This window comes from Lissotriton helveticus, chromosome 3_2 (assembly GCF_964261635.1).
Source record: "Lissotriton helveticus chromosome 3_2, aLisHel1.1, whole genome shotgun sequence".
Taxonomy (NCBI): Eukaryota; Metazoa; Chordata; class Amphibia; order Caudata; family Salamandridae; genus Lissotriton; species Lissotriton helveticus.
This window is the reverse complement of record NC_136062.1, coordinates 182466917-182492100: the sequence shown is the minus strand read 5'-3', so window position 1 is coordinate 182492100 and position 25184 is coordinate 182466917. Positions and strand designations below refer to the sequence as shown.

General features: G+C 44.4%; 1 protein-coding gene across 1 annotated transcript in view; it reads right to left on the bottom strand.

The window, feature by feature from the left end:
* Positions 1-941: 941 nt before the first annotated feature.
* TRIP4 (thyroid hormone receptor interactor 4) overlaps positions 942-25184 on the bottom strand; it is a 624053-nt gene continuing 599810 nt past the window's right edge. The window contains exon 13 of the mRNA XM_078685000.1: positions 942-2701. Within this exon, the coding sequence (XP_078541126.1) occupies positions 2649-2701 (53 nt within the window). The 3' untranslated portion in view covers positions 942-2648. The remainder of the gene's footprint in view (positions 2702-25184) is intronic.

The window sequence follows — 25184 nt, the reverse complement described above, 5'->3', positions numbered from 1 at the left end:
ATTATTTCTGCACAATCGCTTTAGAATTTTACCACGAATGGTGTGCAATTACGTGACATGGTGTAATAGTGTAATTTGGGGAATTTTGCATAGCAAGGGTAATGCGTAATTTCATAAATGTTATTAGTGTATTGTACATTTCACCTGGGCCTAATTATAAGGCCACTTACACCCTTCTGAAGAGAAGAGGAGAATTTTTTTAACAATTTTAATATTTCGGCCATTTGTGCTAAAACAACTTTATTGGATTGCAAAGTCTGAAGCCTCAATTTAGATTCAGAATCAATTAGACAATGAGATAACTAGGGTCATTGATATAATAACAGATTTTTATATCAGGGAAGAATTTGGCGCTTTGTGATCAAATTAAAATGTGATGCCCCCCAAAAAAGAATGTGGCTTTGGCTGGTGTACCAACAAAGTAAATATCATCTAAGCCCTTATTGCAAAAATTATACCGGCTATTCAGAGCAGTTAACAAAAACCTTTCATAGATAAATATCAGGGGTAGGTTGTTGGTGTAAGAAAATGAAAGCGGGACCATACTATAGTTGTTCTGCTTAATACGTTGTAACAGATGTCGGGGTGAAGGTTATGAGGAAAATGTGGAGAGAGAGAGAGAGAGAGATGTCAACGTTTAATTTTGTGACCATCTGCAGCCGTAATTTTAGGTGTATGGATAGTTTCGCAAAATTGCCGATTTACTATATCCCAGAATCTATTAAATTTTAATCCTAGAATTTCCAACCATTGAGTGTGATGCCAGGACAGTGTAGCAGGCTAAAGGAATATGATTTGCAGCTGTCAACAAATAGGCAGTTTCTGGAAAGTACTGTTTACTTTTGTAAGTAGCCAAATCAATTTTCATATTGTACCTGATGCCCTAATCACGATGTTTGGTTCTGTAGTACACATAAAAAAGCTTCACTGAACTAAATAAATAAATAAAAGAAAATCTCCTTTTATTGCAATACCCATTGCCAAATCTGTAATCAGGCAACTTTGGAAATCAGAGCAAAAACCTAGTTTTCCGAACTGGTGTGCTACAATGCATAAAAAACCACTGGATTTTTTGGAAGCAAAAACAATTCATTCGATGAAGAAATTACTTAAGACATGGCAATATTTTTAAGATGAAAGAAGCACACAAAGTTACTGTATTAATAGGGATATATGTACATGTTTTTCTATAATTAGCTAACATATTGCTGATTTGTGTATGTGTATACTGAACACAAATATGCCTTGTCTTTTTCCTTTTTCACCCAATCAAAAATGATTACAAACAAAAAAATAGGGTGCATAGGCGTGTAATGGCAGGGTACTTATGGTAAGGAATAGTAACAAATCACAGGAATAGGAAATGACATGGAATATGTATACTAACAAAAACTCAACAATATCTTTTAAACAATATCACAACATACAGTGACACCGCCACCCTGACAAACAGTCCTTGGATTGAATAATATGAATCATCTATTTCACAGAGGTATTAGCAACCAACACCACTACTAAGACTATCGGGTGAGCAGGACCTGTTAAGGCAGTCAAAGACCTGTTTATGGTAGCAGTTTTAAAACATCTGGAGGTCGCCGTTTCGACACTTTGGCCTTGTGCTAAACTTTCCAACTGTGACATGATAAGGATCATGATTGTTGAGTTTGGTTATTGAAGATGGAATGGGCCTTACCTTAGTGGTTTTACAGATCCAATAAGCTTCTCCTCTAGTAAAGTTTCCTGAACTGTACTCTAAATTTAACCTGTTGGTGAATGTATGCTTTCTTCTAGTGTTTGATCTGTGTATTCGTGCATTGAAAAAATGTACGAATTATATCAATATGGCTATCTATATATAGATATACATTTCTATATCTATACATAGATATAAAAATATAGTGATCCACATTCCCGGCCTACCAGAACACATTGTGTTCCTTTATTAGTCATTGGATCAGAAACAAGTAATAAGAAAGCTGACCACACAAAGAAAACATGTTTCAGAGAGAATGAAAGTATGCATTTTGAATAAAGGCAGTATTGTATGCTCAGAAATCTAGTTTGACAGATCAGCATTTATGTGTATTACCTAAAAGGGAAAGAGTCTGCCTCCTTTAGATTCATAATTGTCCAGTATATTTGGCTTGATTTATGAGTTGTGGGTACATGTCAGTCTCGGCTACAAACCAAATCAACACAGGCTGGAGAGGAGGTGTAGAGGAAGTGTAATGCTGGCCACAGGTATAGCAGGGAAAGTGCAGCTATGCACTACAAGATTTAACAGCTGCTCAAAACGTTTGAAAAAGTAAAGGAGGCCAAGTCTGCTTGGCAGGAAGGCATGACTAGGGACAGCGAGAAAGGTTGCAGCGAGAAGGCTATGCCACATACTGCAGGCAAAGTCGGTCTGTCACTGTGAAGGGCTTGTTAGATTTTACATGTCAAGACAACTGTTGGAAGGGTTTGGTCCAGGATGCCAATGGGAGGTTCTGAGGCCTATGGGTAAACAGAAGTCAGCATATCCTCGGACATCTGCTGGTCTTGGGAGAAACTGTAGCACGTAAACGGAAACAAAACGCCCAACAGGTGCAGTAGGTGATGTCTCACTATTTATTGGAAACAGTTCTTCTGCTTAGGAGACACACCATGTTCTAGGTCTTCAGCCCTTTTTTTGCCCCCTGATGAATCTTGGAGTCCAGTTTCCCTGTCAACAAGAAAACAAGAAAGAAAGTAGATCATATTATTTAGTAATGTGTTTTAAATTTGATATGTTATGCACACAGCCATCTAACATGGAACAATTACTCTCCATCACCATGTCACCACCCCACCACTATAATCTCAACGGTGGCCAGATTCAAGCACACTTCAAAGTGGACTTTCAGGAAACAAAAAAATAATAATAATATGATAAAAGAAGTGTGAAAGTAAATGGTGCAATGAAAGCACCAAGACGGACATGAGTGAGAAAACATAGACCAGAAGTCAATTAAGAAAGTCAGAAAGAAGGAAAGCAGGAGAAAGAAAGAGCAGAACGAACCAGCATGAGCTGAAATGTGGGACGGAAGCGAATTATGTGTGCAGTGAATAATGTGTGGGCTGGACAACCTGAAAAGGTGCTGAGTAAAAAAGAATGGCAAAAAGGCAACACATTCAATCAAATAAACAAGAAAGGTAATATAGGCTTGTTGATTGCAGAATCCTATGCCAGAGGAAAGCATGAGTGAAGTATGCTGCTGACACACAGGAAGAAATGTAAAGGAATTGTCAACACTATGCTAGTAAAACCTTTTTCAGGGATGAGGTTCATTTTTCATTATTCTCACCTTAGAAACGCTAGACCCAACAGTCCAGGTGAACGAGCTCACAAGAGTATGAGAACCAGATCATAAAACCAAAGTTCAGCATTACCAGAGCTGGAAGGGTCCTACCTCTGCAAGGAGTGAAGAGCAGTAAATGAAGAGTATGGGTGCTGCTAGTGGCGTACACTTGTACAGCTGGTCAGTAGTGCTAGAAGATTGAGGGTAATGAAGGCAATGATCAATAGACACTAATAGAGCTCTGTGGATTAGAAATATCTTAAGAGAGAAGGGTGCTGACGATCAGTAGACGCGTGCAGTGGGAAACCTTTGTGGTCTCCAGGTAAGCCCACAGCAGGGGCTCTAAAGACCAATACATATGCACATAATGGTTGCCTGTACTATGTTGTATAATTTAGTAATCCGCAAGAGACTCCCAAATGACCATCCAAGTGTCAAATTTGATGAAGATGTAGGAAATCTTCCTCAATTGCCACCTGCAGGGTTTGTTGTTAGAAGACCTGCATTGGGACATGCACACAGGGATGATGTCTCAAGCCACTATTTTTAAGATATACATCACATACATATTTGTAAATAAAGACCAAACACAGCGTACTGATTATTAAACAAATGTGTTTTCAGTTTATTTACAAATTAATTTCAAGATGAACAACATGTTAATTTAGAACAATTAATCTGGAATGTGTATGTTATTTTAATTTAACACCAAAAATATGTTTTTGCTTTACATTTAAGAAAACCATGTAAGTGTATGTTTTACTATTAGCACCTTTGTTGTCTAGTAGTTGGTCTTTTTGTGGAACACTGTGTGCCCCTTCATTGTCTTCCTTGGCTCTAGCTTCTAAGGCACTTTGATGTAGCTTGCTCACCAACAGAAAACTATTCACCTTCAAGACCTTCTCAGTTTCTCCAATCAATCCTGCAGCACCAAGTCCTACATTAACAGTTTTCACATCCTCTAAGATGTTTGTTATTTGGGGTAAGCTCTTTGTCACTGTTGTGCACTAACTCAAAGTTAGCAATTCTTTGACACATAGTTGAGGTAGATGTAGCCAACCTTTCAACAGAAGGCTCACATTTTGGAGGTGATTGTTCATGCATCTCTGCCTGCTGCAGACTCTTGAGCCGTTTGTGTGGCCATATCCTTTACAGGCATTGATACGTCTTCAAAGCTTGACCTAATATCTGCATTACCTTCATTAATGGTTCTATCTACTTTTGCTACCTGTTTACTCAATTCAGTGGTAGTTCCGTGCATGTTCCTTTGAATTTTCAACATTGATTGTCCCAATGCACAGAACTGTGATAGATATGGAAACTTTACAGCACTTCTCCAATTATGTAGCATATATTAGGCCTTACAGCACTCCTAGTCTTTTCTTCAAATTGGAAGGGATGGTGCTGGTCGATGTCAAGTTACTGCAGAGGAAATAATAGTTATGAATGGTTCTCCGAATGGAGGGGTATTGTTTTTCCTGTTGGTTGAATCTTAGACTCTCTGTTGGAATGGTAATCACTGTATCAGCAGTTTCTGCTTCTATGTGACAGGAGTAATCCCCAACATCCTCTGTTTCTGCTGGTGTAGTACGAGTACGTTGAGATTTGTAGGTCAAAAACATTGAAAATCTTTTTAATTATTAGTGATAAGCATGTTTTTGATTCTGCTATATTTAGTCAGTCTGATCTTTTTTTTTTAAGTATGAATTACATTTCAAATACATATATATCAATACCAACATACTTTACACAGGCATGTAATGTCAAAAAAAGATAATTTTATTAGTTTAACATAGTATAGAAAACTTTAAACGGATTAATTTGACAACTTTTATTGTATATTTCTAAAATACTATTTTGAGTACTTCTAAATAAGAAACATATTACCACTTCTGGTCATACTTTTCATTTATAAATGTTTCTATGGGTATTTTACATCAAGGTATATTTAATAAAAGTGTATTGTAAGAGAATTACCTAGAACATAAGATAAAGTGCTGATGTGTCAATATTAGACGGAAGGTGCTCTCAAATGAAATCTCCCATTAGGAGGGCGGGGGGGGGAGCTTCTGTACTTGGTCCCCACCTGCAGCCTCCTCTCTTCTTGTTGATATCTTCTCATTAGTGCTAGAAATCAGGTCATCACAGCACTTTCTGATTTCTGCCACCTACTTTTTTGTGACTTTCATAGTATTAATCCTTTGCTGTATCATGAATCAAATTTGTTTTTCGGTTGCTTCAGGAACAGACATAGATCATTTTCCAAAAGCTTGCCATGTTCTGGGACACGCTGCTTCACATATATTTCCAATTCTTGGTTGCCGAATTTTAATTCTCTCTTCCTGCCCACACTCTCTTGTGGCTTTTAGCTGGACATGGTGCTTAGAAATAGTCCTGAGCTGTGGGAGAAGTACTCTGCCTGCTGTGCAGGTGAAAGTAAATGTGCTTCCTAACATTTGTGAGGTCATAACTTGCTGTCATTGCAACAGATGCACTTTGTAACTCATACTGATTTGCAAATAATGAATGTTTATGAATTGCTATTTGCCTACACAAAATGTGTAAAAATCATATTTAGCGACTTCTCATTTTCGAATCTGTATTTGTGGCAATTTAGGAATCGCTTACTTTACTTTTCGTACCTAAGGCCCATAGCTTTCTCACTAAGAGTTTCTCTGGGGCCAATGGTTCCCCCTCTGCTTTTTAATCTTTATGTTCCTCCCTTGTAGAGAGGCTCACTCAATCTTTTTGTAATGATGAATTTTGATGACAGCTTAGTATTTGTTTTGACCAGCAAAATCCAGCTTCCGTTGTTTCTTCTTCATGGCTGCCAGCTGGCAGTTCAAAATAGAAATAGATGGCCCATAATTTTTCATGTCATAAAACTAAATCCTAAATGCTAACAAGAAAGAAATACAAAACCTTAGAATAAATAAGAAATTATGGAATGAATCTTTTTGGCCTTCTAGCATGGGTACAGTTCCTTCCTCAGTCACAAAGGCAAAACCTTTAGGAATAATCTTGGATAGCAATCTTTTTAGATCTTGCCAGCATACCGCTTGTGAAATCTCTTGCAATTAAACAAAAAAAAATCGTAAAGGGGGCTCACAGCCCATCTATTACTAACCCTTCATAGGCTTCCCATTTTCTAGCTTTTCACAAGTCAGCAGCATCAGGGTTATGTCAACAGGTTTCACTTCTGCTTTCCTCTGCTGTTCCCTGGAGCTTGGACCAAGTCCTGTTTCCGGATTAGGGCTAGTGGCTGGTGGTAAGTGTCCTTCGCTTGGGTCTAGCGGCCAGTGTCCTTCCACTGGCTGTGTGCTTCTGGGGTACTTTTTAAAAACGTTTTTTTACTTTTGCCCCTGAACTCCGAAGGTACACAAGTGCTTTACATTACACACAGACACATACATTTTTAGACACAGAGAGATTAAGTGATTTGCCCAGAATTACAGGATGTTGAGCCTCCCGTTGAGGCTGGAACCCAGTTTTCCAGCTTCAAAGATGACAGCTTTAGCTGTTAGGCCACATCCTTTACTTTTGTCCACGCATTCCATACGAATGCATGTGTTTAACCTTAGTCGCCTCTTTTTAAAAATAAAAGTAAATTATTTGCACATAAATGTAGCCTGAACTCGAACTGAAGTTATCTGAGCGCGTTAAATGACGAGCCAGTTGCATTACACACGGACACATTCAATTTTCCTGTTTTGCATGGAAAGTTTCGGGGGTGATCCGTCAAGCGAGGGCAGAGAAAAAGGGGGTAAAAAAGTGTGTTTACCCATGTTCATTCCCATAGGGGCTTTGAACACGTCTACAACATGATCCGCTGTACAGAATCACACCAAATTAGGCAGAAAGGTAGGGTTAAGCAGATCACGTTATTTGGTGTAAATCAGTTGAGTGGTTGTCGAGAAACTAAAGGAAATCAAAATTAGTATGTCTACAATCGTGACTTCGCAAATAATGACGAGCTCGTGCAAAGACCTGCAGAGCTCTGATTGGCTGCCTACACTTTAACCAGGAAGTGTTAGCAGCCATCTTGGGACTCTGGTTTAGTCGAGTCCCCCCAAAAAAGAAAAGGGGGTAGGGTATAAATACCCTGATCGCCCCAAGGCTTGGTCCAGGGACCCCAGCAGGGCAAAAGAGATTTTTATTTTGCTTTTGCAGCAAATTCGCGAAATTGATGAATTAGTGGCAAAAAATAAATAAACATGCACAGTCTCAAGCGCTTGTTTTTAATCAAGGCCCCAGGTGGGCCAGGCCCGGAGGACATGCCAATGTTTACTAATAAAAAGGAGGGGGACACATGGCATTTTTACGCCCTGGGGACCACCACCTCTCCGGGGCTATATTAACATGGTGGGCCGCACGGATCTCTCCGGGCACCACCACTTCTCCAAGGGTTGTACTTAAAAAAAGGAGCAGGCCCCCCTCAGGGCTTTTAAAAGCCCTGGGTATAAATAAATGAAGATGGAGGGTGTCCATGCAAACCCTCAGCCCTGGGGACCACAACCTCCGCTGGGGGCAATTGCATTTCCAAAAATAGGGAGGGGAGCCACATGGCCCCACTACCAGGCCATATACGGCCCGGGGCACCATCACTTCCATAGGGCCGGCCCACGCAGATCAAATGAGGGGAGCTTCGCAGCCCCCTTCCCATGGAAATATTGCTCTTGCACACTCGGAGCTGCATTTCCAGCAGCTACCTCTGTGCAATAGTAGCGCTGGTTCACGCTGGGGGTGGGGAGCCGGAAGGGACTGTGGGGGGAGCCTCAAGGCCCCTGACTGGGTGCCTTGGGTAGGCTTCAGGGAATCCTAGCTGGGCCCAGGGGGATGGGGTCCCCAGGGCAGAAATCGTCCCGGGAGGGGACGCTGCACAACCCCGCCCCATCCCCACTGAACTGTTTAGGGTCCCGGGGGATGGAGTTCTCAGGGCTGAAATTGGTCCGGGGAGGAGGGCTGCAAAGTCCCCCTCCCTGCATTTCTATAAGATAGGTCCCAGGGGATGGGGTCTCTGGGTCCAAATTCGTCCCGGAGGAGAGGTACGATGTGACCCCCTCCCCTATTAGAAATATATATATTTATTTAAAGGCTGGGACCCAGGGGATGTAGTCCTAAGGGCAGCAATCGGTCCAGGGAGTGGGTCGCGCAGTCCCCCTCCCATATTATTTTATTTTTAAAGACCAGGGGATGGAGGCCAGCTCCCTCCCCTAATAAAAATACAAAATAAAAACAAAAAAAGCCGGCCCCGAGGAAAGTCGCCGGAGACCCGCCCCCTTTCTCAACCAGTCTGAAAAGGGGCCTTCAGACGCACAACATGCTCCTTGGGGGCCAACAAACCCTCCTGTTTCCTCCAGTAAGTCCCACACAGCAAGGATTGCTGAGAGGTCATCGGAGGCCTGCCCCCTTTCTTCCCCACTCTGCAAACGTGCCTCCTGGCACAATACTGGTAGGGGTGTGAAGTCCCCTTGTACGCTGAGATTCATTGGGGGCCAAGAACCCCTCCTTTAAGCTCCCGTAAATCCCACACAGCGGGATTTCTGAGGGGGTTGTCAGAGGCCCCTCCCCATTATCCACCACTCTGCAAACACTTCCCCTGGCGCACTACTGATTCGGGGATGAAGTCCCCTTGATTGCTGAGGGTCCTTGGGGCCAACAACCCCTCCTGGTAACTCAAGTAAGTCCCACACAGCTGGATTGCCGAGAGCTCATCCGAGGACCTGCCCCGTTTCTCCACCACTCTGCAAACGTGCCTCCTGGTGCATTACTGATTGGGGGATGAAGGTTCCTTGGATGCTGAGGGTCCTTGGGGGCAAGAACCCCTCCTGCTATCTCCAGGAAGTGCAACACAGCGGGATTGCTGCAGGATCGTTGGAAGCCCCGCCCCCTTTCTCCAACACTATGCAAACGAGCTTCCTGGTGCACTACTTGTTGGGGGATGAAGGTCCTTTGGATGCGGAGGGTACTTGGGGGCCAAGAAGCACTCCTGTTACCAGCAGTAAGTCCCACACACAGGGATTACGGAGAGCTCGTCGGAGGACCTTTGCCCACCACTCTGCAACTGCGCCTAGTAGTTAAAAAAAGATAGATATTCGCTTAAAAAAACAAAGATTTCAGGGACGTAATGGTTAGAAAATAGTTTGTTTTTAAACATAGAAATTCACTCAAAAAACAAAAGGTTACAGGGACATTCTAGTTAGGCTCAGATTTCACTCGTACAAAACCACTGAAATTTTGCAGTTATAGTTAGCTGATCTAGCTATAACTTACGCCCCTGTAATGCACTGCTTATGGCCTTACATATTACATCACTCACGACATAGTCAGTGACATCACTGATTAGATCACTGATTACATCATCCACATAACCACTCACTCACCCATACAACCTCTTGTACGCCCACACGCAAACCCGTACAACCACTCAAATAACTATTCAAAGAGCATATAATTACTCACACAACCAATCACTCCTCCTTATGGCTACTAGCACACTCACTCACTCATCCAGCCACTCACACAACTATTCACTTACCCATACAGCCACTCCTACAACCAGTCACTCACACACACAGCACATCTATCATTACCTACCTGCAAGTTTTGTTTGGTCAGAAGAGCAGATATTGCTTAAAATGTCAGTATAGGGAGCTCTTATGGGCGCCAAACCCTGAAACCTACCACCACTGTACCAGAAATACATTAAGCAGTGCTTAATTTGTGCCGGTGCTTAGCATCGGCACCTATTTCTCAGGGCCAGGTCTATTGAATTGTTCTCCCATGCATAGCGAGCACTGTGCACGGGCCATTAAAATGCCCCAGCCTCGGAGCGAGGTTTGTGCAGGCGCACGTTCAGATTTGGTATATGCTGCTAGTATGCTTGCTTTGGTGCGCCCCAGTGCCTGGTCTTCAGGGTGGGGGAATGGTCGGTGTGTTGTGTCATGCGCAGTATAAACTGCTCCCACAATGAACTGGGAGCATAATTTCAGCGGCACCAGCCACCGGTCTGCGCTTTCCAATGAAGCTGAAGCTGCAATGTTAGGTGAGTTGTGCGTGCATTATTTAAAACACAACTGATATGTTTCAGACATCGGAATCTTAGGCTTGGCCTGGAATTGGTTGAAGTAATTCCTTGAGGGTAGAACACAACAGGTTTGGCTCCCCTTTCTCTTCCTCCCCTTCAGATCGTGATCACAGGAGTGCCTCAGGAGTCCTCTTTGAGCCCCCTTCTTTTTAACATATATGTCACTCCCCCGATTCATTTGGCTGAGGAGTGTGGAGCCAAAATCATTGCATTCGCCGATGATACCCTGCTTCTTTTTACTTGGAAAAAAACTGAGTTTTCTACTTCTGGTAAAAACTGCCTGGCAGCAGTCTTTCAATGGCTCTCCTCCGAGCAATTAAAGTTATGTTATGTTGTGTTAAATGGAGTTTTGTAAAGCGCTCAGCTACTCAGACAGAGTGTCCCGGCGCTGACAGACCCAAAGAAAATAGCACAGAACAGGGACATAGGGGAATTATTGGCGGAACAGCCATGTCTTGAGTTCTTTTCTAAATGACATTAAGTTGTCCATCGTCCTTAACGACACTGGAAGCGCGTTCCAAGCCTTAGGCGCCAGATGTTTAAAGAAATGGCCTCCGATCCTTTAAAGTGAAACAAAGATAAATCGGTAATCCTCCTTCTTGGGAGTTTCCTTCCTCAGTTTAGGGAATCACTCTGGCCGGCAGATTATCGCATGCCTGACTCTGCAGGTCAACCCATCAAAAAATGTTGGATATTGTTTGAGGAGAATTTGTATTTCACTACTCAGATCAAGGAACTTGGCGGGTCCTGCCTCGGTATACTTAAATCCCTAAAAAAACATCTTCCTCTCGGCCAAGAAAACGGTTACTCGTGACTTGATACTCTCTCGCATTGACTATGCCAACGCCTTGTACGTTGGCCTGTCAGGATATCTTCTGAATAGATTACAAGTAGTCCAGAACGCAGCAGCTAGGATTCTTCTTAACATCTCCATAAGAACCAGCGTAAGGCAACATCTGCGCAATCTTCACTAGATGCCTGGGGCCGAAAGAGTCAAGTTCAAATCCCTTGTCCTGGCACGTTCTGCCCTGTATGGACTCAGTCCAATCTATCTAAGGAAACACGTCAGGTTCTAAGCTCCTGCTAGACAGTTGCGCTCTGCTTCTCAGCTTTTTGCTCACATACCTCGTTTTCGTCTCAAGAGAATGGGTGGCACCTCTCTTGCTTTCATGGCCGCTTCGTGCTTGAATTCGCTTACATTTGCCCTTAGTAGCACCCAGGACCACTTGCTCCTTAAAAAAAGTCTGAAAACATTTCTTTTCATCTAATCGTCCTAGCTTTACCCTTTCTTGGCTCGCGCTGGGACACTCTTTGGAGTATCTGTTCGCGTTACAAGCTTCAATAACATAACATGACATCAATAACAGGTAGCAGAGTGACAGAATAGTGCTTGGCCTGGGGACACCATCGATGAATTCCCGCACAGCGGCACCTGCAGTAAACTGCCCAGTAAGGATAAGTTACTTACCTGTAATCCTAGTTCTCTTCCAGGGGTATCCTCATCAAAGTCATAAGCACTGAATATTCCCGCCCATGTGCGGGGACCCCGGAAATAATATAAAATTATATATGGAAATCACTTATATCTAGCTCCACATATATGTATGAACATATATCATTTTTTCTCACACCAATGCAGCCCCAAACTGAGGCTAAACAATGTAATTACCCATACATATACTGTATTTGCAAGGATATAAAAAACACATTAGGTCAAATAGTACTTGAACTCTGTGTTTTAATGAGCAAAACACTCATAAATCCTGAAAATTGCTAATAAATAGACATTGTTACCCCACGGGCTACATTGTAAAGCAATAGCATAGAAAATGAAAGCATTTTCAACAAAAACTGGCACAGTGCCTTTAAGGCAGCCATGACCCCTGGCTTCCCATCATGCCTCAGGGGTGACAGTTAGGTCAGTTGTTCTTTGCATAACCCTGAAAGTCAGGGCTCAACAATAAACTGTAAACACTTTGACAAAGTCTCATTTACCTGTGGAGGAGGGTGGGTTGCTATTGTCTTTGATGAGGATACCCCTGGAAGAGAACTAGGATTACAGGTAAGTACAGGTTGGTGTTTTCTCTTCCAGGGGATCCTCATCAATAGTCATAAGCACTGATTAGAATAGCAAGCCCATCAACCACCTGCAGGTAAATGAGAAACATATGACCCAACCAAAGATTGTAACAGCCGAAAATCAGCCTTTAAACAGATTCTGCAAGGAGGCCTGGCCTACCTGGGTATCTGCTCTAGTGTCTGAATCTAGACAGTAATGTCTAGTAAATGTATGGACGGACCTCCAGGTCGCCACCTCACAAATCTCAGACATGGGCACATTATGGAGAAAAGCTGTAGTAGCCGCCTGGTGGAATGTGCTTTGGGAGAAAACCCCAGGGTCTTCTGTGCCAATTGGTAGGCAAGTTTGATACATGAAACTATCCACCTAGAGATGGAACGTTTCGAGGCTGCATAATCTGATCTGATAGATCCAAAGTTGACAAACAGTTGATCAGACTTACGTATAGATTTGGACCTATCAAGATAGAATTTTAAAACCCTTTTCAGGTACAAAGAATGCAAGGCCCTCTCAGCTGGAGTGGAGGGATTGGGGAAAAAGGTGGGTAGAGAGATGGTCTGGTTTACATGGAAATCTGACACCACCTTTGGTAAAAAAGAGGGATGAGTCCTCAACACCACTCTATTCAGACAGAACACTGTATAAGGCTATTTGGAACAGAGAGCTTGAATTTCGCTCACCTGCGAGCCGACGTGATTGCTACCAAAAAAAGCAGCCTTCCAAGAAATATGTTGCAAGGTTGCTTTATGAATGGGTTCGAAAGGAGGACCCATCAATTTTGATAGCATCAGGTTCAACTCCCAGGGAGGCGACGAAGGGCGTAACAGAGGATAGACCTTCTTCAGGGCCTGCAGAAAATCCTTCACAGCCTGTAACTGGAAAAAAGAAGGCTGGGAAGGTGACCACCTGTAAGCTGTTATAGCTGCTAAGTGCACCTTAATAGAATTAAATTTCAACCCTGCTTTAGCCAGATATAATAGGTAAGGGAGAATGACCTCTTCCTGACCCTTGATAGGATGACAATTGTTCTGCATACACCACATGTAGAAACGCTTCCACTTGCATGCATATAATGCCTTGTGGAAGGTCGTCTCGCCTCTTTTAAAATGGACATGCAGTCCTGCGGCAGTCCTAGGTGGCCGTATTGTATGACCTCAGGAGCCATGCTGCCAAGCTCAGTGACGGAAGGTTGGGACGATGAATCCTCCCGTTCATCTTGGATAGCAGGTCCGGCCTGCATGGCAGCCTCTTGTGAGGACACTCTGACAGATGTAGAAGGTCCATGTACCACCACTGTCTTGGCCAAACGGGGGCAATGAGATTCATCTTTGTGTACGAGTGAGTCAGCTTGCTCACCACCTTCGGGATCAGGTGAAGGGGTGGAAAGGAGTACACAAATTCCCCTGACCAGTCTATCAATTCAATTCAATTCAAAAATCTTTATTCGGATTTCAAAAATCCATAAAAGCACACTTTAAAACAATTGGCATTTACAATTACAGTTACAATAGGTGCAATAGACACTATAAGGTACATTATTAGTGCATTTACTACGTCACGCATTTCAAAAGTGCAAGAAAGAAACAATAGACATTAATAATTCATGGGTATTCCATACTTCTACGTACATTAAAAATAACCTTTAAAAAACAGCTTGTCCGAAATATGAGTTCATCATCCTCCAGTCTTAAGAGCATCAAATAAGACTGGTTCAGGGAAATGGGTCTACATTTTTTAAAATATGGTGCTAAAAACCATTTAATGTATTTCAGGGCATTCCCTTTCGATCCGGGTCGGTAGAATTTTGAGGCGAAGTCTCGGCATTTGGTGTTTTCGTCGTCCGCGAAGAGATCTATTGTGGGATGACCCCATGACTGGAAGATGTTTTCAACTACCTCGTCGTTGAGAACCCAGTCCTCTTTGTCTTCGAAATGCTGGCTTAGAGCAACCGCTCTCACGTTCTGTTCTCCTGGGAGATGGACTGTTGTGACTGACAGATTCCGAGCCAGGAGCCAATGCCACAGATTTTGCGCTTCCAGGGAGAGGGTGCGTGAGCGCGTTCCTCCCTGTTTGTTCAGGTAGTACATGGTGGTGGTGTTGTCCGTTTGTACTATCACTGATGATGTTTGAATCGAGGGCAGGAAAGCTATGAGGGCTAGATGGACTGCCCTCAGCTCCAACATGTTGATGTGGTAAGAGCGCTCTTTGGGAGACCACAGTCCTTGCGTCTGGAGATGACTCATGTGTGCCCCTCAGCCTTGGAGAGAGGCATCCTTTATCAGGGTCTGGGCAGGAGGAGGTTGATGGAATGGAATGCCGACTTGCATATTTTGCCTTTTCATCCACCAAGGTATTGATGCTTGCGCCGTGCTTTACAAAGTTATTTTGTCGTCCCAGTGAGCTGACTGCTGGTCACCCTTGTCCTCCAGATCCTGCTGAAGAGGACGCATCCGTAGTCTGGCATTGGGGACCAGAAAAATGCAGGATGCTATCGACCCTAGCAGGGAGGCAATCCTTCGCACCGTCAGATCTCTGCTTCGGAGAACTAGTTGGCATTTTTGAGTGATGGAAGATTCTCTCTCTTCCGAAGGAAACACTTTTCCTGCCTCAGAGTCTAGCAGAGTTCCTAGGAAATGTATTTGCTGCGTCGGCTGTGAAGTTGACTTGTTGAAATTCACATGTAGACCCAACCGATGGCATAGATCGATGCAGCTCAGAAAGTGGTTCCTTACACTGTCTGGGGAAGGACCTTTCAACAGCCAATCGTCCAGATATGGGTACACGAAGACACCCCTGTGGCGTAGAGCGGCTGCTACCACTGTGATGCACTTTGTGAACACTCGGGGAGTGGACTTCAACCCGAATGGGAGGACTTTGAACTGGTAATGAGAGGTCTCCACCCGGAAACAGAGATATTTCCTGTGACTGTGAGATATTGGTACATGAAAGTATGCATCTTGTAGGTCCAGCAAACACATCCAATCCCCCTGCCTGAGATGTGGATATATTTGATGAAGCGCCGACATGCAAAACTTTTCTTTTCTGACGTAAAGGTTGAGAGTCTGCAAGTCCAGAATAGGTCTGTACTCCGCTTTCTGGCCTTTTTTCTTGAAGTATCTTGAATAGACTCCTTTCCCTCTCTGAGATCTTGGTACTCTCTAGATAGCTGATTTTGTGAAAAGGGTGGCTACCTCTTTTTGTAGGAGTTTTAGCTGATGACTCGATGTTGGCAGTGGAGGGATAGAGGGAGGTTGATGTTGGAACCGAAGAAAGTAACCATTCTGAAGCGTAGCTAACACCCAGCGATCTTTTGTAATGGCTCGCCACTCTTCCATATGATGCGCGATGCTTCCCCCCACTGGAGTGGTCAACGGCGCTGGGGGAAGAAAAGACTCATTGTTTGGATTGGGCCTTGTTGGAGTTATGGCCTTGTCGCTGGTTACCTCCACCTCTTGAGGAGCGTCTTCCTCTATACTGGGATTTTTGCTGCCCCTGTTGGTCTTGACCCTTCTGCCACTGAGGGGTTTGAACCCTCTGTTGGGAGGATCGCTTGTTGTAGGGTCGGAACCTTTTTCTTAATTCTTTTTTCTTTTCAAGCCCAGTGGCTTTTAGCGTGTCCAATTCCGCCTTCATACGCTGCATTTCCTCATCGGTGTGTGAACCGAATAGAGATGTTCGAGAGAAAGGCAGGTTCATGATCCGTGTCTGAGTTTCTGGCTTTAGGGCGGTAAGGCGCAACCACGAAGACCTCCTTGCGCATACCCCGTGAGCATATCCATGCGCCGACAGGGTAGCTCCATCCCCTGCAGCACTAATAATTTGGTTGGGGACTTGGCTGCCCTCCGTAAGGATCTCTTCGAAATCCCTGTGATCTTCCTGGGGAGTTTTTCGACAAAGTGCTGCAAGGAATCCCACGGGGATCTATCATAGTGTCCCAATAGCGCCTCCGCATTGGAAACCTTTAGCAAAGAGGCCGAGGTGCCGCATACTCTTTGTCCCCAGGAGTCTTGCGTCTTGCTCTCCTTGTCTGGAGGTACGGTGGAGGAAGATGCCACGGCATGGGTCTTCCTTGCCGCTGCGAGGATTACTGAGTCCGGGGGAGGGTCGGCTCTGAGGAATAGTGGATCCTCCTCTGGCGACCGATATTTTTTAAGAATCCTCGCCGGTACAGACTTTATGGTCGCAGGAGAGAGGAACACGTCCATCACTGGTTCTATTATCCCTGGAACCAAGGGAAGCAGAGGTTTGGCCGCTGTCTTATGATGCAGCGTTTCAAAAATCACCGATGACTTGGTCTGGCGCGCGGTCATTGGAATTCCCAGCTTAAGCGCCCCTCTGCCCAAGATGTCATGGAAAGTGAAGATGTCATCCACTGGAGAGATTCTCTATGGTGGGCTGTCAGTTAATGTGGGAGAATGTTCTCTATGGGAGTGAGTAGACGACGAGGAAGTGGTAGGAGATCTGAGCTCCCTTCTCCTGCTCCTTGACCTGGACCTTTGCCTGCTTGAGCGCACTGGAGTGTGCGTTCTCTCTCTGGGCCTCGAAGGAGGTCGATCCCGATCCACCTGCTGTGTTAAGCGAGCGGCTGTGTCTTTGTCGGGGCCCAGTGGTGTAATGGTCTGTACCACCTAGGAGACAGCCTTATGGAAGGCGACTTTTGCTTTTCTCTTCTCTCAGGGGAACGTGCTGGGGGAGATGGATGCGCCTCTTCATGCCGCGACCCAGCTGAATGCACTGATGCACTCCCAGACGAATAGACCACATTCGAGGTCTTGGATGCTGATTCCCGGTGAGAGACATGAGAGCCTGAGGGAGATGATGATAGGCTCACCAGTGAAGAGACCTCTCCTGAAGGGCATCTAGAGCGAGATCTGGAGCGAATCTGTGATGCCTGGTGTCTTAGCTGACACTGCCCTGAAGAAAATCTCTTCTTCTTTGAAGGTGAGCTCGAGCGTATAGGAGAATGTCCCCTTGACCTGGAACGCCTTTCCGGCGCTACTGCCGCTTTCTGTCTCGGCGTCGATGTAGGAGTTCTCTGCATCAACGCTGGCCGGTGACGGAGTTCGCAAACTCGTCGTCGACCTTACAGGAGTATTCTGTGTCGATGTTGGTCCCAACGCCGGTCTCGAAACTGGAGGTGGCGGCTGGTGTCTCGAAACCAGGGACTGATGACCCATCCTTGGCGGAGACCTGTGGCTCGACGTCGAACGCCGCAGTGACATCGACGGAGCAACCTGCTTCGACGTAGAACTCCTGTGATGCGGCATCGACGACGAGTGTCTTGATGTCGAACGCCGGTGATAAGGCGTTGACAAAGCGTGCCTTGACGGTGAACGCCTTTGCCTCGACGTCGAACGCCGGTGCGTCGACGGAGCGCTGGGCCTCGATGTCGATCGCTGGTGTGGCGACGGAGCGTTGGGCCTCGACGTCGATCGCCGAGGCGACGGCGGAGTGATCTGCCTCAAAGTTGTATGCTTACCAGGCGACGACGGAGGTTTGCCTCTCGACATTGAACGCAGCCTGGTTGACGTCAACGGAGGTACCCGAGTCTTCGTCGTCGAAGTCTTCGCCGTCGAAGAATGTGTCTTTGAAGATGTTTGCTGTCGCAGGCAGCTTCGATGCCGATCCCGACGGAGAACAGGTCGGGACTTCTCTCGACGTCTACCGCGTTCTTTGTCCTTGAGGGTTCTCCTTGATAAGTTCTTACAATGCTGACAGCTGTCTGCATTATGAGTCTCAGGGAGACAAAGGATACACACAGGATGTGTGTCAGTCCTGGCCTTCTTTTTGCCACAGGAGGGGCAAGGATCGAAAAGTGAAGGCATTTTGACAAAAATAAACCTTTTCTGAAGAACAAAAAAGGCAGCACTAGCTCTCTAAAGTCAAAAGACATCGAGTGAAAGTGAAAAAGTTGTAGAATTTCAATACATTTTTGACAGAAAGTCAAAAAAGGTAGGAGCTGTTAAAACAGTGCCCTGACTGAAGGAGCCGGAAAGAACAACTGACCTGTCACCCCTGAGGCATGATGGGAAGCCAGGGGTCATGGCTGCCTTAAAGGCACGGGGCCAGTTTTTGTTGGAAATGCTATCATTTTCTATGCTATTGCTTTACAATGTAGCCTGTGGGCTAACAATGTCTATTTATTAGCAATTTTCAGGATTTATGAGTGTTTTGCTCATTAAAACACAGAGTTCAAGTACTATTTGACCCAATGTGTTTTTTATATCCTTGCAAATACAGTATATGTATGGGTAATTACATTGTTTAGCCTCAGTTTGGGGCTGCATTGGTGTGAGAAAAAATGATATATGTTCATACATATATGTGGTGCTAGTTATATGTGATTTCCATAATTAATTTTATATTATTTCCGGGGTCCCCGCACATGGGCGGGAATATTCAGTGCTTATGACTATTGATGAGGCTCCCCTGGAAGAGAACTGCCTGCCTCAGTAGCACGGACATGGCCTTGCAGCGTAACAAAATATGAGAAGGAGCGGAGAGTGGTCTGAAAGTGAAAACTTTTCTTCCTGCCAGGCAGTGTATTAGTACCTAGATTATAGGCTATTGGTGGAATTTCAGTAAGCACTAGAGTGAAATCTGGTTTCACTGAGATTTGTCTGACACCCAGAAAGCTTTATTTTAAATAAATCATGATAGGTGGGAAGTTTGCGAACAGTACACTGCATGTTACCGAGTGGTTCATTAAGCATTCTGTCAAGAGGGGCAGTGTAATGAGGCGTGTGCAGGCAAAGGACACTGGCAGGGCGCATGCCGCTTCCGGAGCTTCGATGACACAGAACGCAAAGGCTTGTGGGGAAACATGTTTGTATACTCATTCTCGCTCTTACATGTCCCAGCACTGTCCGTCCCAATCACACCCATCCTCTCCCTTGTAATGTAAATGTAAATGTACAGGAATTTATATAGCGCAAATCACCGAGCGGTTTCTAAGCGTTTGCTTAGGGAACCCGTCCTGGTATTCCCCTGTGAGATAACCCCGGCAGGGTATCCGCAAGGCATCCCGCCGCGAGGGGCCGTTGTGGAGATTAAGCAAGCTATTGCCCAGAGTCGCAGAGTGTGAACCCGTGAATCGAGTAGGCACCGGAGCGAGAATTGTCGAGTCCATGGACATTTTAGGACTCGAGACCCCGCCGAGCCGGGAATTGAACCCTGGTCCCGGGCTGACCTCTGCTTCCAGGTCTGCCTCCTCTAACCAGTGAGCCACACTTCTCCCTTCTGGAGTGGGCACTGTTGCTGCCACAAGCCCCTTGAAAACACCTCCCCCATCCCTGCCACTGTGACTGTGCCCTATCGCTCCCTCCAACAATGCCCCTCTCTCCACAGTGGACTTCTCTTGCTATCAAAGTGCTCCTCTCTACACAGTGCCTTTCTCAACTGTATCTCAGTGCCCCTCTGCTTAAGTCCTTCCCCTCCATATCACAATGCCCCTCCCTGGCACAGCACTCGCTCACTCCTCTTAGAGTGCCCTATGGCTCCCGCCCTTGCTCTCACAGCACACCTCCTCACCATCGCTTTGTATTAAAGCCTGCACTGGGCCCGGGCTATGCATACTTTAAGAGTTTACACGTGAGACCGCGAAGCCCTTCTAAGTCTTGGCCACTCGAACCAGGAGGCTTTCCAATTCTCCCCTAACCAGTGAGAGTATACACAGGAATTTCTCAGCTTCGACCTTGAGAAAATTAGCATTGATTGGGTCTATTGAGTTTTTCTCCCATGCACAGTCGGTGCACTGGCCAGCATTGTGCACCGCCATTAAAACGGCCCAGCCTTGGAGCGAGGCTTGTGCAGCTGCACATTCAGATTTGGTGCATTCTGTTGGTGTGCTTGCTTTAGGCACGCGTCAGTGCCTGGTCTTCAGAGTGGTGGAAGGGTGGTTGTGTTGTGTCATGCATAAACTGCACTCACAATGACCTGGGAGCATAATTTCAGCGGTGTCAGCCAGCTGTCGGAGCTTTCCAGGGTAGCTGAAGCTGCAAGGTTAGGTGAGTTGTGCATGCTTTATTTTAAACACAACTGTTATCCTAAAAGTAACAGAGTGACAGAATAGTGCTTGCCCATGGGACATCATTAATAAATTCCTGCACAGCAGCACTGGATGGAAACTGCCAGGTAACTGCCTGCCTCAGGAGCCCAGACAACGCTTTGCAGCATAATAACAAAATAGGGAAGCAGCTGAGCAGGGCCGGCTTTAGCGCTGGTGGCACACGGTGCGACAATCATTTTTGGCACCCTCACACCGTATGACTGCCTTCTCAGATTCTCTTACATCCAACGGGCAAAAGTGCCCCATATCTCTCAAATCATTAGTTATTGTTAGACACAGCACCACTCCTCCCTTTGTCAGCACCCCCTCCACAGGTCAGCACCCAGTGCGGCCGCACCAGTCGCACTGCCCTAGAGCTGGCCCTGCTGCTGAGTGTGGTCCAAAAGTTAAAACATTTCTTCCTGCTAGTCAGCGTATTAGTACCTCGCTCCTACCTGTCCCAGTACCACCTCATTCCCATCACACCCAAACTCTCCCTTTTGCAATGGGCACCATTACAGCCACGAGCGCCTTGAATAACACCTCCCATCCCTGCCACCGTGACTGTGCCCTACCGCTTCCTCCGACAGTGCCCCTCTCTCTCTACAGTGGCCTTCTCCCACTGTCACAGCACCCCTCTCTCCACTGTGCTTTTCTCATCTGTATCTCAGTGCCCCTCTGCTTACAACCTCCTTCCCCTTCATATTACAATGCCCCTTCCTGCCACAGAACTCGCTCACTCCTGTTACAGAGTCCCTTGGCTCCCGCCCTCACTCTCACAGCACCCCTCCCCGCCATCGCTTTGTATTAAAGCCTGGACTGGGCCCTGAGTATCCATACTTTGAGAGTTCGCACGTGAGACCGCGAAGCCCTTCTCAGTCTTGGCCACTCAAACCAGGAGGCTTTCCCAATTTCCCCCTAACCAATGAGAGGATACACAGGGAATTTCTCAGCTGCGACCGGCAGAAAAATAGCATTGATTCAAAATGTGCTATCAGAGGGTCTAGGCTGTATTGAGGGCTTTGTACCTCCCCCTCGCCCCCACGAGCCTGCTGAGATCTATCATCCCCCACTGTTTCTTCACCTCCAAAGACCCCTGCTGCATACTTACAGCCTTATGTCCCTGTTGGAGAGAGATCAGAGTTTTGTCTAGTTGTAGTTTTGACTGTACTGCAGAGGATTATCTCCTTAACAAAAAATCAAATAAATTCAGAAAAGATGTGGCCACTTATAATATAGAAGTAGTATATCCTTACACCCAGAAGGATTTCTTCGATAGACCCAGAGAGGAACATTTTAACCGTAATCAATGGCAACAACCAAAAAGATTCTATCCAAAAAAGAGAGTGACCTTTTCTGATTCCTCATATACAAGTGCCGAATCCGATAATGAAACAAACCCTGATAATACTAATAGCAATGATAATCCTTCTAACCAGAGCTCCCTGCCTTTTTTGGACCAGCGAGCCCAAAGAGGTACTCAAAACCGGGGGAGAGGCAGAGGGAGAGCGAATTTTTACCCTCAACCTCCACAGCAAAAGAGGCCGTACATGAAAACCAGGAGTCAGTCCAAATGGGACTAAAAAATAAAAAAGCTGCAATTATTAACTTATCAAATTTTGTCCTAACCCAACATGAAAAATCAGTTTTGGAAAAGGGCCTTGGATATGCTATAACTACAAGACTAGATAAATTCAATCTAGAAAGAGACCTTCGAGGTTTCTTTAGGAAAGTGAGGTTACATGATTTTTTTAAAAACAAAGAACAACCAATTCGGTCAGTCAACAAATCAGGCCTTAAACCAAAATCAGATTGGACCCCTACAATTAACATGGTCAACAAACAAGTCGATTTGTTTGAACAGGTCGTAGAAAGTAACATATCAGACTTATTTGGACAATCTATAGCTAGCAACCATAATCTAACCAAAGCTGAAAATCTGGCACTTAGGGACCTTGAAAATAACAAAAGCCTAACAATAAAACCCGGTGACAAGGGAGGGAGCATAGTTCTAATGAACACCGAAGACTACAATAGAAGAATGATGCTCCTCCTAAACAACACTGAGCATTATTGTAAATCAAATAGAAACGAATGGAATGCTTTGATCCTTAAAGTAAACAATTTACTAAATTTTGCTAAGGACGACGAAATAATATGTGAGGATGAATTTATATTCCTTAAAAACAAAGCTCCAATAATCCCGGCACTCTATGGACTGCCAAAGGTTCATAAAAACCTAGCAGATCCACCGATGCGGCCCATCGTTTCTAGTATCAATTCCGCAACAGAGCCACTCAGCAAATATGTGGACAAATTCTTACAACCCCTGGTAACCGTCCAACAGGCCTATATCAAGGACACAACGGGCATTATAGATAAGGTAGAAGGTCATCCTTATGATATTCAAAACCAATGGCTAGTGACGTTAGATTTAGAAGCCCTCTACACTAACATCCCTCAGGATGATACGATCAAGATGTTAGAGGGTCTTCTCAATAATGGTATAGGAGATCTTAATAGCCATGCGTCATTTATAACCGAATGTGTGACCATCATTTTGAAAAACAACATCTTTCTGTTTAAAAATGATTTGTATAAGCAGGTCAAAGGCACCACTATGGGAGCCACCTGTGCTCCCAGCCTGGCCTGCTTATATGTGGCTGCGTTTGAAAACAAGCACATCTTTAATGACGCAGCCCCATATTTCGAAAACATCACGTGTTGGTCGAGGTTCATCGATGATATTTTTTTCATCTGGACTGGAACCATAGAAGATCTGGATGACTTCATTAGCTGGCTTAATCTTGGTGACACGAACCTCCACTTCACCTCTCAACACAACAAAGAGAGTATTGAATTTTTAGACATCAGGATTAAAGCCAAAAATGGGTGTCTAGGAGTGGAACTGTATTCAAAGCCCTCTGACCGCAATACTTTATTGCATTATAATAGCAACCACCCCAGGAGCCAAAAGGATAATATTCCTTTTGGCCAGTTCTTAAGAATAAGACGAAACTGCACAGACATCCAAGATTTTAATAAACATGCGGATATCCTATCGGATAAACTTAAAGAAAGAGGATACCCTAAACATCTAATCAGAAGAGCATACAAACGTGCCAAATACTACGACAGGGAGTCTTTATTCTCAAAAGAACATGAACAAAAAGATAAATCAAATGACAGACTGATATTTGTGACTAATTTTAGTGCAGCCAGTAACAAAGTAAAGAATATAATCAATAGAAACTGGTCATTATTGAGTAAAAATGATGGAGAAAAACTTGCCAAACCAATGTTCAGTTTCCGTAGAAATAAAACAGTGAGGAACTGTTTAGTCCATACCTTTAGGGATGATAGATTAGAAAATCAACGCACTATGGATAAAAAACCCCTGCCTGTGGGTAACTTCTGTTGCAATATGTGCACTAATTGTGCTAATTTAATGAAAACAGATATAATTGAACACAATGGTATTAGACATAAAATAAAAAGCTTCATCAACTGTAGAACCAAAAATTTAGTTTATTTTATACTGTGTCCCTGCAACAAAGCTTACATTGGTGAAACATCCAGGGAAATTAAAACTAGGATAACCGAACACAAATCAGCAATAAGAACTAAAAAAAGAACAGCGCCTCTAGTTGAGCACTGGTTGTCTCATAATCACAAAATTGAGGACCTAAAATGGTGCGGCATAGAGGTTATACAGCAAACCCTAAGAGGAGGAGATATCCAGATGAAAAGGAAGAGGAGAGAACAATAATTTATGTCCCTTTTTAATACATTCAGAACAGGGTTGAACAATAGAGAGGAATGGGAAAAACTCATTATGTAAGGACAAACATCGCTGGTACAGAAATGTTCCTATCATTGACAATAAGGCAGCTCTAGTCAAGGCTATGAAATCCATAGTGTATCTGCTATGGAGACCCTAATATTATGAACATGTCGATGGTAAATGTCTTGATCAGATTAATGAAATGTCCTTTGTAGATTTCCTAAAAAATCCCTAGACTTAGTCAGACCACGTACGTAGTAACAATATTGGATATCTAAAATATCATTGGATTCATGAACATGTTCTACTTGCGTTGTAAATTGTTTTTGTATATTCTTGGATCGCCTAAATGTTTTACTATATATTGGTATGTTGTGTACACCTGTACCATATGAAGAAGTGTGAATATATAATGTATAACATTGATGTAACATTGGGTAGTGGGTTTTCACAAACACTACAATACGTAGGTCATTGTACCATGGTCTTACTAATTGTTTTTGTCTTAAAAATGCGTATTCTTTAGACCACGAAGGGGAACTCACAGTGTAAACAAACAAGATAATTGAAACTAACCCAATCCAAAATGGCTGTCAATTTGTAGCAAGTGGGTGCGTGTCGATCGTAGACTCAAGACACACACATAAAGCTCAGCATAATAGGAATTTTATTTAGTATACTTCTGTTTTGTCCCTGTGATGCCGAATAGTAATATAAAAAAGTATAAAAATGCGAGCGCGCCCGCATGAGTAGTACTTCCGGGTCATGTTTGCTCGATAAAAAACTGTAACGCGGCGCAAATAATAAAGAACACAGAGGTGAACCTCTATTTCCAGTTTTGGTTCATAAATAGAAACGTATTTTATTAA